A 12,940-nucleotide genomic window follows, 5' to 3' on the forward strand; every position below is an offset into this window, starting at 1 on the left:
AGCCCACATATCTGCATCTTGACACGCATCTGTTGTATTGGCAGACAGCAGCGGGGCCCACTTTTGGTTTACACGGTGACCGAGAGACACCAACGGATGAAGATAAGAAGACATCGCTCGCATTAGATAGAAGACAATGTGGTCATCTCGCGTCTTATTCTGGCGGCCATGTGGAATCTCATCTTGCTGGCCGACGCCAAATTGGCGCATGGCCCGCGGTTGGCCGAATCCGTGGGCTCCACCGGCGACGGTGATGCTATGTGAGAGAATGGTAATTTTTTGCGACGTTCGGGTTGGTGACAACTCGATATTATGCGGACGGTTTGCCCAAAAATTAATATCTGTCTCATGTAAAAATCGACGATCACAATTATATTTTAATTATAATTATAAAAAAAAATTGTCTTATCTAAATAATCATTTAATCGATACAAGGCTGTAAGTCAGTATTGGTTGAACGACATGCGTGAGTGAAAGGCATATCAATTATTCGATAAACAAAATAATTATTTCCAATAGGAAAAGAAGCCTCTTTCCCTTATTGAATCCGACGGTAAAGAGGGTGACATCTCGAACCCTATGAATGTGGACCACTTGATCTCTCTAAGAGGACTCATCCGTCCGATCTCTCCTAATACCCAAATCCGTCCGTCAAATATTAGAATTTGATTTCAAAAGCAGAGAGGGGGAGTGAGATAGAGTGAGATAGACACCCAGTTTCGTTCGCTTCGTCCTCCGTTGCCCGTCGCGTGCTCGAAAGATTTCGCCCCACCCCAACAAGAATCCCACCCTTCTTCCCCTCCGCCACCGCCCGCAGCTGGTCTTCGCGGGGGATCTCCGCCTGCTTGATTCCATCTCTGACACTGAAGATCCCCCCAACTACCTCGGCCTTTATTCTATTTCCAGCTTCACCGGCGATCTCCGAGCTCTCTTAACGCTCGATCGAAGGGGTCTCCGGTTGTTCGGAATCTATGGAGATTTGGCTTCGTCCAAAATGAGTATAATTCGGTAGGAATTTTTGGCAGTCTTCTTGCCGCGGGCCTTTATTTTGTTCCCAGCTCCTCCGACGATCTCCAAGCTTTCGATAGCTCGATCTAAGGGATCCCCAGTTGTTCGGAATCCATATAATTTATTACTTGTTATAAAAGGAGTAGAATTCCGAGGAAAGTCTTTGGCCGTCTTTTTTGAATTGATCCATGGATCAGCGTTTACGGGCTTCCATGGAGCAAAGTGTTCAACCTGTTTCATCGGCGTCGTCCGATTTCCCTCCAAGAAAGCTTGTTCGCCATCTGGATTTCACGGCCGTGGCGTATGGTGGTGTATCCCCTTCCAACGCATTATCAATAGCCCTTGATTCGCCGCAGCAGCTGCAGCCGCCGCCGCGGGCCACTCCAGCTTCTCTGTCCCTGTCGCGCCCCTCAATTCCCTCAATTACCGCTGGGTGAGTAATGGGTTTTATATAATTTTCGAATTTTGAGTCTTTTGGAATCAGGCAACTCTTTTCAAATTTTAGGTTAGGTTTCGATGCATCAATCATTTGAGCATGTTCCTAGTGTCTAGGTTTATAAGCATGAGAGTTTCCCCTCTTTGTGTGAATTGGTTCCTTCTGTGCTCTTATTTCAAGACTCTCCTTTTTTAATTGTATATATAACTTGAAGACATGGTCTCGGAATGTTCTTTCCTTTCCTTTTTTCCCCCTTAATTTGTTCTTTAGGGTTCCTCAACTTTAGATTACGAGTTTAAATCTTGACATGGTAAAAGATGATGGATTATTAATAATAAGATCTAGTATATATATATATATATATATATATATATATATATATATATATATATATATATATATATATATATATATATAAAATTCAGAATCAGGAGTCTTTAACAGTTATAGTCATGCTTCATATGGTTACCATTATAGTGGATTGTTTTCCGTAGTAGACAACAGTTTTGTAATAAGACTCCTACTTTCCTTTGGGAATAATGGAGGGGACAAAACGCCCCATAGAAACGTGGGTCAATTACTTGTGCATCACCTTAACAAGGACTCAGTCCCAAAACCCCTTTAACAAAAACAGGGAACCTGTACTTTTGCTTCATATTGTTAGTGTTTAAATTGCTTGAGTTGAATAAGTTCTCTCTCTCCTCAGTCTTCTGCTTATTGTCAGTCAATTGTTAGTGGTTTACATGTAGGTTGTGACTTCTTCAACCCATTTCTTCGTAATAATGTCTTGTCAAGCTTCGAAGTATTTCTGATATATTTTGGTACTGAACATGCCCAGAATATATTAGTTAATTGTATCCAGTTTTTCAGTGATGAATTTCTTGGTATACTTACCTATTATCATTTTAATGGTTGCTTACAGAAGTTTTTACATTTTCCTGATGTCTGTATGTATTATTTTTATTGATTGCAAAGAATCAGCACAGTCTTATAGTTAACCTCTTCAGCAAGCCAGAGTCTCCCAAGTCACGGCCACGATTGTTGTCTGATGCAAAAGATGGTATGCCAGCAAGAAAGAAGAATTGCAACTGCAAACACTCAAAATGCTTGAAGCTGTAGGTTGAATTACCTTTTGTTACAAATGCTTCGACAACTTACTTGTTAATGGCATTTGTGCACTATGCTGTTAACAATTGTATGATTTATTCACATTAAATATCTGGTATTCATGTGTTCTAATACTCGTTGAGCATAATTAGTTCTTCAAGATCATCTAGAGTCCTAGGCATACACAGATGATCGATATCAAATGCCATAAAACAGTGCTTTTTGGCAGGATAGGCCTCCAAAAGTTATGGAATCTGGTAATTTTATCAGGAGCTGCCAATTTTTTCTCCATTATGTTCCTTTAATCCTTGCCCTGCAGGACAATCCATAAAATAGTTGTTTAATAAGGCATCTTAGTTCTGCAACCATTTTCTTATACCAGTTACTATTTGCTTGAACTTGCTACCCAAAGAAAGATATTTCTAGAGATGAGATAAAGAACCTCAGGCTGTGTCTACACCAAAGTTTCAAGTGCTTGCTCAAGTTGGGACAGAGACTTATGCACCTAGCTTAAAGTTTGTCCATTTTCTAGTAAATTGTCAACTTAAGCGAGCTATGAAATACCATGGTCCATGATAATAACTTCATTTTCCTTTTCTTTTTTGACATACCTAAACAGCAACCTGTATGAAAGTGAGGACCACTGAAAATCACCTTGGAGTTCTGTACATGTTTCTTTAACTGCAGTAGGAATTAACAAAACAAATTTTGTTGCACAAATTCATGAGACTTTTCTGAGCATAATCATCAACTGGGTTAATAATGGTTTTTGGATGGACTGGTTGATCAGATCCCAATAGCAGTCTATGTATGGTGATCATGTATATAGTTCATCAAACTACCAGCCTGTTTAACACATATTCCTTGTCTCACCCCCACCCCTAATTTAGCTAGTTGCAGTTGCAGAACATTAAAGTCCACTCATATGAGCCTTGGTGAATCAAGTACAGTGTCTTTCTTGTATAACTACTATTGAGAAATTCACATTGAAACTTATTCAAGTTCATTAATGCAAAACAGATTTCTGATAAATGAAGTGTACAATGTGGTTGTTTAACAACTCTGATAAGACTAATGCAATGAGTTTGAGTTTGTATGGTTGGTCAAGTATAAAATTCTTTGTTTTGGTACTTTTGGATATTTAACCTTGGCATGGGAATAACTTGTTTTCAAGATCAAGCTATGGTGATTTATGAATAATTTTCTGGAAGAAATGTGGTAATGTTTAATTGAACATATCCATTAAATTCATTATCCTTATTATGATTTTTAAATTAAGAGCAATCCAATCACTAATAGCCCACATAATGAGTCAATGATGAATGAGAAATCTAGACAAACTTTAGGTGATTACTGCTAGACAGGGCTGTATATTAGTAGAAGAAAGGTTGGTTATTTCCTTGAATTTATACCAGTAGAAGAAATGTTGGTTATTTCTTGCTTTTCTGAAATAAATTTTGTCGTGCATGTTGAATAGTGTTATGCCTAGAGACTTGCAGTTAATTGTATCTCAAATATGCAATCAAAATATTAGGTTGCTTGACTATGCTAAAGCTTCAATTTTACTGGTCATCTCAAGTCTTTGGGGAAGGAATGTGAAAATATTAGTAGGAAGAAAATTTCATGTTAAATTTGAATCTCAACTTGTTTCTATTAATCTTCTGGAGCACTTTACTGCTCATATGAAAGTTCCAGTGCAGGTATGTGCAGCCAATTTTATGTAGAAAGTTTCATGCTGATGCTGTCTTTATTTACATTGAACTTGGCTTCACGAATTTAATACAACAACAAAAAAAAAAAATCCATGAGTCTCAACTATTTGGGGTTAGCTACATGTATCTTTTGTCGCCATTGAGATATATAAAATGTCATATGTTTAGTTACGTTTAGAGTACTTAAACTTTTATTTATAGTTTCCACTAAAGTCTTTTTAGGTCTTTCTTTATCTCTCCTCGTATCATTAATATTAATCATTTCATCTCTTTTGATTATCGTAGTTAGAGATCTCCTAAGCACATATCCATATCTTCTTAAATGATTTTATCTAATCTTATCTTCTATCGAAACGATATCTAGTGGTTCACAAATAACAGTATTTCTTTTCTTATTTTTTTCTAGTAACTCCATACATCCATCTCAACACCCTCTTATCGGCAACATAATTTTTTTATATATGTTGTTTCTTAATTGCCTGACACTAAGATTCATAAATTTAATGCTTGTTCATACAGCTGCAATTTCTTTTTTTTTTTTGCCAAAATTGCTCATTGTCCTTTTGTTATTTTATTATTTCATGCTTAGATATTGTGAGTGTTTTGCATCTGGAGTTTATTGCGATGGCTGCAACTGTACAAACTGCTGTAACAATGTTGAGAATGAAGCTGCTAGGCATGAGGCTGTTGAAGCTACTCTAGAGCGCAATCCTAATGCCTTTAGGCCTAAGATTGGCAGTAGCCCACATGCATCACGGGTTACTAGGGTATGTACTTGATCTTCCAGAAGAACACAATTTGGTTAAATGTTTTTCTTTCCACAAGGTGCACAAGTATTCAGCATATCTGGCACCTTCTTAAGTTGGTCATCATGTCTTACATGATGCTCAGCATGTGCTGAAACCTTGTAGCAATTCTGACCTGTGGTGGCAGCAGATCTTTGTGAGTTTAAAGTCTTTGAAGGACTGGGTAGAACCACTGGTTTCTAATAAAGCGATAATATTGTAATCATCCCATGTTTGTATGTGGTAGCTTTCTTATTTTGTTCTTGATGATAATTGCTGAATTGTCACCTGCTGACTGTTTAACTAGTACAAATCCTTCATATCAATGATTAGTGACTTCCATGTCTCATCTTTCACCATGTATGCATGTCTGGAATCTCAGTCATAATTTAGTTTTTAAAGGTTCAGGGTAAGCTTAAAGTGCTTAAAAAAGCTTTCTTGTGGCTTGAGCCATTCACGAGCTTTATGGATCTATTAGACACTCCTTTAAATTTTAGGATTGTTTTAATTCTCATTTCATATGAGTTATTGTATTAACTTTTATTTTACAAGGTTGTAGGTTATCTAGATATGAGACTCTTCTTTCTCCTAACTGCTCTCAGAAAAAGAACATAATGTATATGCTCTCGAGGAGGTTTTGATAAATGAAGAATTGATGAAATTTAGAGGAAGATATGTTTCTCGGTATCCAAGAGAAACAGGCATTTGAGTGGTCACACAAATTTTTGGTCATCTTGTTGGGAAAGATCATGTCCTATCATAAGACCCACTTTAGCTTCTGTTAGAATAAAAACTAAAGGTGTTTTTTTAACAATATTATTTGCCAAAAACTTATATCAATATGCTTGTATGTGTTAGGACGAGGCAGGGGAACTTCCTTTGGTGGGAAAGCACAACAAAGGATGCCACTGTAAGAAGTCTGGGTGCCTCAAGAAATACTGTGAGTGCTTCCAAGCCAACATTCTCTGCTCTGATAATTGTAAATGTATGGACTGTAAGAACTTTGAAGGGAGCGAAGAGAGGAAAGCTCTCTTCCGTGGTGATCATGGAAGCACTCTTTACATGCAGCAGACAGCCAGTGCCACTGTAAATGGGGCTATTGGTCCATCTGGATTTATGTCTCCTTCACCATCTAAGAAGAGGAAAAACCAGGAGCTCCTCTTTGGTGCATTAGTAAAGGAACCCATTAAAAGGCTTGCACAACTTCCACAGGTAATTTTCTGATATTCACAATATTATAGAGATTAACTGCACTTATACTTGGTATCTTCAAAAGGTCTGTATTAAAACAGTTTAACAAGAAATTTTCATTCCCTTTATAATTCTGCTGCATCAGATTGTTAGTTTGATAACTCTAAATGATTGCCCATGCGAGGTCTGTCTTAACTTGCTTTGTCACAATGGCTCTTCTAATTTGGCATTTTCTTTTAATTATAATCAACGACAAAAGATGAAACCATGATTTGCTACCACTCTTTTTGACTTGCATTTGGCTTGTTAATCAGTGACATTACCGAGACATCCTATACTTTCAGGCAAAGACTTCAGCACCTTCCTCCTTTTCTGCTTCTGTTCCTGCGGCCAGTGCTATCAATACTGCTCCAGTGGTATCTACTAAAGTCACTTACAGGTAAAGATCTATCCTCCAATATTCTTATTCTTTGATTTGATTTGTTTTGAATGTGGAACTTTTAAAATTGTAGCTTTCTATGCTTTTAACTTGTTACTTTTTTTTATTGTCTGAAGATCTCTTCTAGCAGACATAGTCCAACCAGAGCACATTAGGGACCTGTGCAAGCTTTTGGCGGTGGTGTCTGGGAAGGTTGCCAAAACATTTGCTGGTATGACATACTACACAACAGTGTGCAATAACTGATGCATATAATGTAGTAGTGCATCCCAAACTCAATTGGAGGATGTTGTAGCACAGATGGAACAAGCTACACCTACAAACACCTCCCTCATTTGTTAGCTTGCATAACTATCATGTTACCTACACGTCTCAAGACATTGACATGCAACTCATATTATGAAAAGAATGAAATGAACAATCAAGAGGAGCATGTTTCTCTTTCATTCTTTACAAAACTTTCCAACTATCCCTAATATTCCGCTCAGTGTTTTCAGTAATGAAATAGAAAATCATAAAAGCACCTACTGTGAAATAGCCATTGCTGAACAAGAGGGGGATGCCTCTCATCAATGGGCTGGATAATCTTCTGCTGTGGTTGAAGTGCAATATAGGTAAAGGAAGAGAAAGAGCAGGATTCGTGGAAGCGAGGAGGAAGAGATGGGGACTAAACAAAGAGGCTGAAAAGAGGAGGAAAAAGAAGGAACAAGGGTGATAACAGGGTGAAGAGTGAAGAGTTAATTTGTGATTCAAATTGTCAATGGGAACATTCAAATGATCAAATATTCTGTGAATTTATCCTTTTGGGTCTCACAAATTTAACACAAGGGGCAGTGCTTAATTAGTTTGGGTGAAACAGAGTACAGGACTCAATCTTTTATAACTGAGGGTTCGAAGAATCTTAATGTTGGCAAAAACAGAAGATATAAAATCATTTTTTTAATAAACAAGTGCATGTTTTGTTCCCTTCGATGTCATGCAAGACTTTTAGTAAAGAATGAATTATTTGGAGTTCCATAAATATTAGAATTTAAGACTTCTGATAGAAAGTTTTGGCCTTGGCTATTTTGGTAGTGACAAATTTTGACTTGATCAAAATTTTCTTTTTCTAAATGTTGATGTTAATTTTGTTCACTGAATGCCACCTTTGCCTTGTAATTTTTTATGAACTGCTTAAACCATTAATTTTTTATTCTATTTGTATTCTTATCATCTCTGAGTTCAAACTATCCAGATAGAAAAGCTCAGAAGTTAACAGAGAAGGGAGGCCAATCTGAAAGGTCTCCCATACAATCAAATGATGACATAGATCAGACATGGCATGATCTGGATATGAAGAAAGCACCAGCGGATGAGTTTTCAAGTGAAATTCCTGTGGAGAAAGCTAACACGGAAGAGTCTGGATCTGATTGTAGGGATGGACAGAAGGGTGGAAGGCCAACGTCTCCTGGAACACTGGCTTTGTTGTGTGATGAGCAAGACACAATTTTTATGCCGTCTCAGGCTACCGATGCAGTTTCAAAATCTTTCAGCAACCAGAGCATAACAGAGGTCTATGTGGAGCAAGAGAGGTGTGTATTAATGGAGTTCAGAGACTATCTCCTCAAGCTAGTCACCTATGGACAAATGAAAGGTAAATACTTCTTCCATGTGCAATGGTAGTAGAGATTTCTAATTAAATTTGATGTGCTACCCAGTATTCTTCTCAGGATGATTCATGGACCATTTTGTGATTTTATCTATTTTCTCTTCGCCTCTGAAACAAGTGTCTTTTATCTAGGTGAGGTTCGTGTCGCCTGGACTCCGAACCTGACCTGATCTGTTGTTATCGGAAAGATGTGATTTGTTACCTGATTTGAATGTCCAGGAATTTTTTTAGAGTTTTCATGCTACAACATTATGAATTTTGAGGGTTTTTAGTCCAAAATTGAATTGAAACATAAAGTCATATGTAAAACCATTTTCTCTAGATGATCAAAAGATTCTCTTGGATGATGATGATGTTTTCCTCTTGTTGCAATACAAGTGCTGTAACTAATATTTTCTTCTCCGACTTATTGCAGAAGAGAAATACTCGTCCAGGTCAGCAGAGCATGAGAAACCATGTCATTTGGAATCAGCCATTAATGGTGTTGCTACAACAGTAGTGCCAGTTGCTATGGAGACTCCTCAGATCGCTGCTTACTCTAGCAAGTATTATCGTGTTGGACAGCAAAATATAGGGAATGGTGACATCAAGCCTAAGACCGAGAAATCAGAGGTATGAACAAGCAACCAACACTAGTTTGTTCTGTAATATTTCCAAGGCATGGATTTGCTCAGTCTTATTATTACAAGTCGACTGAGCCCATTTCCAAAGTTTGTACTCGTTTTAGTGCAAGTTATAGATAGCTTTTTCATCTTTCTACAGAGCATCAGATGTAGGGTGGCTGCCGCCACTGGATTGTCTTCTCCTTTTGTAATCACTGGATCTCACAGACTTAATAATTCATATGATAGGGGATTGATATCATAGAAATCCAAGCATAATTTTCCTGCAATGTGTGTCACAGTTATTGATGCCAGGTATAAGATGGGAAGAACAAAAATTGGTCAATCAACACATGATAACTTGGCTAGTTGTATCGATTATAATGTCACACATACTTCCTACATATCAGTACATTCGGACAAAGAACTTAAGTACCCAAAAGTCGTCGAGCTTTGTTACAAGTTCAGTTCTGGCCTTCCAAGATGCTGGTTCTTCAAAGGATACATCACTTGCCAAGAACAGTTGATATTGCATTCTTGATAATTTTTGACAGTTCTTCCCTGAAAAAAGATAACAATGCAACTCATAAAAGTAAAGATCATCAAAAAGATTAGAAAAGACATCCTGATAAATAATGAAGAATTTGAGATATTTCTATCCAAACAGGACTAGTAGCTCTTAGAGCTGCTTTAAGTTCGGCGGAGGACAAACGACAAATAAGGATCAACGTTATGATCCAAATTAAACCACCACTAAACCTCTTAGCCAACTTGTTTAAAAAATTTGAGCCACCAAGCAACTTCAGTATGATTAAGCTAAAAGGAAACTTTCTAATTGTTATTGCATAAGGATTATTGCGAACAAGGGTTTCAAGGGTTTCAGAGACTAGCACGGTGATAGCAATCACTAACGGATACCCAATTCCCTTTCTTCAGGTTCTCTGTGAGAACTCATCCTAACAGAGTTACCTAGGGTCCCTATCTAATTCTAGTGCCAGTCTTCTCCACCTATACTTACTATGCACCGCAAACCACTACCATAATAACTTGTAAAAGAGCGTAATGGAAGGAATTAGAGCTGTTTCATCTCCAAATTGCTTTCTTTACAGGAAATGGGACGAGGATGAATCCAATGCCTTCCACTAATGTGGCGGCTGTGAGAGTTAAGACACTATCTTACCTCAATAAATAGAGAGTCCGTTTCAATGTCTAGCACCTTGGTCACCGAGGTTGCAAAGGAGCAATCTTAATATTATATAAAAGTTAAGTCTTCAAAATGGTATCAATAAGATTACTAATTCCATGAGAATCTGTGCTTTCAGTTGGTTTTCGTTTAATAACCTAATGAAAATTAGAAAATTATTTCACCATGGAAAAATATTCAAGCAATTCTCTTTAATGTTGCTAATGAAAAAGGTCACAGGTCATATGTCATTTCCATTACAACCAGTGGTATACTGAAACAATTGACTAAGTATACAAACTTACACAGTCATTCTATGACAGAATATCAACAAAGATAACTAGGGAATTGGTTATCGAGCAATAATATCAGATCAGAAAGCTTCTCACCTGTCTGGTTTAAATAAAAGGTAGCGATATATAAACCACTGTAAACATAGAAAAGAGTTAGAATGCAAAGAAATCCATGTTCATCTTCTACTCTACAGCAGGGATAAGTTTTGATTAACTCACCCATGAAAACAATATCCCAATGAATTCAAACACACTTGGGAATAGAGGAAGCTTGTCAACAGCCTGCAAATCAACCAGTCCAACTTAAAGAACAAACATCATCCATACTAGCTATTATAGGAGCCAATGGAAGCCTTTCACTGACAAGAACATACACTGTCTTATCAAATACAAAGATAACAACAATTACCTCAATTAGATGACCGGAGGCCCAAACTGCAACGATGGCTGCAAATCCTAGACCAACAAAGGCAATTCGATCTTCATAGTTGCTCCACTGATTCAAAATAACAACAAAAGTTTCAGTTTATAATGCATCCACTACTCTCATACAAACATTTATTAGTTAACCAAGCCAATAACTAGTTTGTAAAGGACCAACAGAATTGTGGTTAGACCTAAAGATGACAAGCAACAACAATGTATATCAAAAGACAAAAATCGAGGTTGTCAACTTGATGCACTCATCCAGCGTTCGCTGGTTTCCACGCAATGAAGGTTTTCACAGTCAGCATAGCACTATTTCCTTGCCTCGATCACTGTTTATAAAAACGATTCACGAGTGTCTGATGATCGAAAAGGACGGTCACAATGCAGGTTCAGGATATGTATAAACTCCTCCAAAATTGGCCGATGGAGGAAACGATTGTCCCGAAATATTTCAGGTGGTTGCTTGATGCACCATCTCCATCATGTTCAAGAATATCTTGGAGACAGATGATTGACATATTGAGAATTCTTCTGCTGTTGATTATGTGACCAATGCAATGAGAGCTATATTTTTGCCTTATGGAGTGGAGATTTAATCAAATTCTAATCCTCCACCCCGCAAGCCAGATTATTAGAATTTCACCCATTTCTGCTCGGTTATTGAATTAGGCTCTGCTGAATTCACACAAGCACACACTCAAATTAAAAAAGAAAGGCCTGCACAAAGATCCTATAACCAGTCCTAATTAATATTAGGTCTTCATTTATGTTTAACGTGCTTGCTCTGAAACAAGAAGCTGAAGAAGAATCATGCTATAAATTAATCATCGAATGAGATACTCAAATGAGTACAACTCACAGCATTCTGGACGTCTTTCACAATGCTAGCATCAGAGGAAGTATCGGAGCTATCTCCAATGGCCTTCACGACAACCGACAGACATCTTCGCCCGCCTAGTTGGAAGATAATCCAAAATCAGTTTGTAGAATCTCCCTCGTTCATAGAATTGGAAGATGCAGATTCAATGAACTTATTTGACGATTACTCCAAAAAGGGAGATTAAATTATTATGACAAAAAATAAAAATTGTTGCTACTTGCTCATATAACAAAACCACATCATCAAGCGAGTGAACAAGATCACATTTTGTGCACCAAAAGAAAATTACACAAAAAGAAACCAATCCATAAAGCGTGGAATTACCCGTTACAGCAGGCACTGGAAACTTTCTAGGGTTCGTGACGATGGGTTTGCTTGGAACCAGAAACAGAGATGGCGGCGTGACGGCAGAGGCAAAGGCCATTACTTTCTACCAGAGAGAATCTGAGAAAAGAAAGGATCGATCATTTCTCACAGGTATTCATGTTGGGTAACCCACAAATCAAAAGAAGAAGAAGAAGAAGAAGAAGAAGGGGGAAAACGAAACCAAAATGAAGTTAGAGATGGCAAAGATTTGACTAGGCGACAGCTTCGATCCGTACCTCGTCGTGGAGATCGGGATGCGGTCTGAGGGCAGCGCAGGCCACTATTTTTCGTGCGGTCCTTTATGGCGAGCAGACCTTTTATCCTACACATTGCAGATTGCGCCGTCACATCGGAGTAATTAACATTTAGGGACAGTTCTTATTCCTCTCCGTTTTGCTTTTATCCAATATTTTACCTCCTAATCTTATATGCCAAATCAACTCCTTTTGCCTAAAAAATTACTCTCATTTTTGCACATAACATATGTAAGAACAAGATTTAGTCCCTATTTCATCTCGCAAAGAAAATATCAACTTATTTATTAAAAAAGAAAAATAATTTTTTTTTCCTAACAAGCCGTGGAATTTTCTTCTTTTCTTTACCAAAGATTTTTTTATGACACTTCTGATAAATAATCTTTTTTTTCCCCAAAAACATAAATTACTTCTAAATTGAATGTTTTCTTTATGGAATAAAATGGATATTGGGATTTGACATAGGGCACCAAAATTAGTACTATGGGGGAATACATAATGTTGATGAATATTTTATTAGAAAGTTAATTTTTAATAAATATAAATTTAATTATAAATAATCTCACGTAATTAATTATTTTTAATATTTTAATATCTATATTTATAA

At 37.3% G+C, this 12,940-nt stretch overlaps 2 protein-coding genes across 5 annotated transcripts; one reads left to right on the top strand and one right to left on the bottom strand.

Moving 5' to 3' along the window:
* The first annotated feature begins 694 nt into the window (after window positions 1-694).
* Window positions 695-9,089, top strand: LOC135666408 (protein tesmin/TSO1-like CXC 5). 3 transcript variants are annotated; one of them, XM_065177971.1, is made up of 8 exons: window positions 695-1,441; window positions 2,452-2,559; window positions 4,853-5,030; window positions 5,907-6,260; window positions 6,584-6,678; window positions 6,795-6,889; window positions 7,913-8,311; window positions 8,742-9,089. In XM_065177971.1, the coding sequence occupies exons 1-8, from the start codon at window positions 1,197-1,199 to the stop codon at window positions 8,942-8,944; spliced, it is 1,677 nt and encodes a 558-aa protein (XP_065034043.1). In that variant the 5' UTR covers window positions 695-1,196; the 3' UTR covers window positions 8,945-9,089. The 3 variants fall into 3 exon arrangements, with proteins under 3 accessions (XP_065034043.1, XP_065034044.1, XP_065034045.1); XM_065177973.1 differs by having other exon boundaries at window positions 696-1,441; window positions 2,420-2,559; XM_065177972.1 differs by lacking the exon at window positions 2,452-2,559.
* On the bottom strand, window positions 8,942-12,457 carry LOC135666409 (protein CURVATURE THYLAKOID 1C, chloroplastic-like). 2 transcript variants are annotated; one of them, XR_010509792.1, is made up of 8 exons: window positions 12,316-12,457; window positions 12,038-12,157; window positions 11,693-11,787; window positions 10,814-10,900; window positions 10,624-10,686; window positions 10,501-10,538; window positions 9,365-9,489; window positions 8,942-9,212 (listed from the first exon to the last, which is right to left on the bottom strand). XR_010509792.1 is itself a non-coding variant. In XM_065177974.1 (7 exons), the coding sequence occupies exons 2-7, from the start codon at window positions 12,135-12,137 to the stop codon at window positions 9,435-9,437; spliced, it is 438 nt and encodes a 145-aa protein (XP_065034046.1). In that variant the 5' UTR covers window positions 12,138-12,157; window positions 12,316-12,457; the 3' UTR covers window positions 9,267-9,434. The 2 variants fall into 2 exon arrangements, 1 of the variants encoding a protein (XP_065034046.1); XM_065177974.1 differs by lacking the exon at window positions 8,942-9,212 and having other exon boundaries at window positions 9,267-9,489.
* Between the last annotated feature and the right edge of the window lie 483 nt (window positions 12,458-12,940).

The sequence above is a fragment of the Musa acuminata genome, unplaced genomic scaffold, assembly GCF_036884655.1.
Source record: "Musa acuminata AAA Group cultivar baxijiao unplaced genomic scaffold, Cavendish_Baxijiao_AAA HiC_scaffold_1095, whole genome shotgun sequence".
Taxonomy (NCBI): Eukaryota; Viridiplantae; Streptophyta; class Magnoliopsida; order Zingiberales; family Musaceae; genus Musa; species Musa acuminata.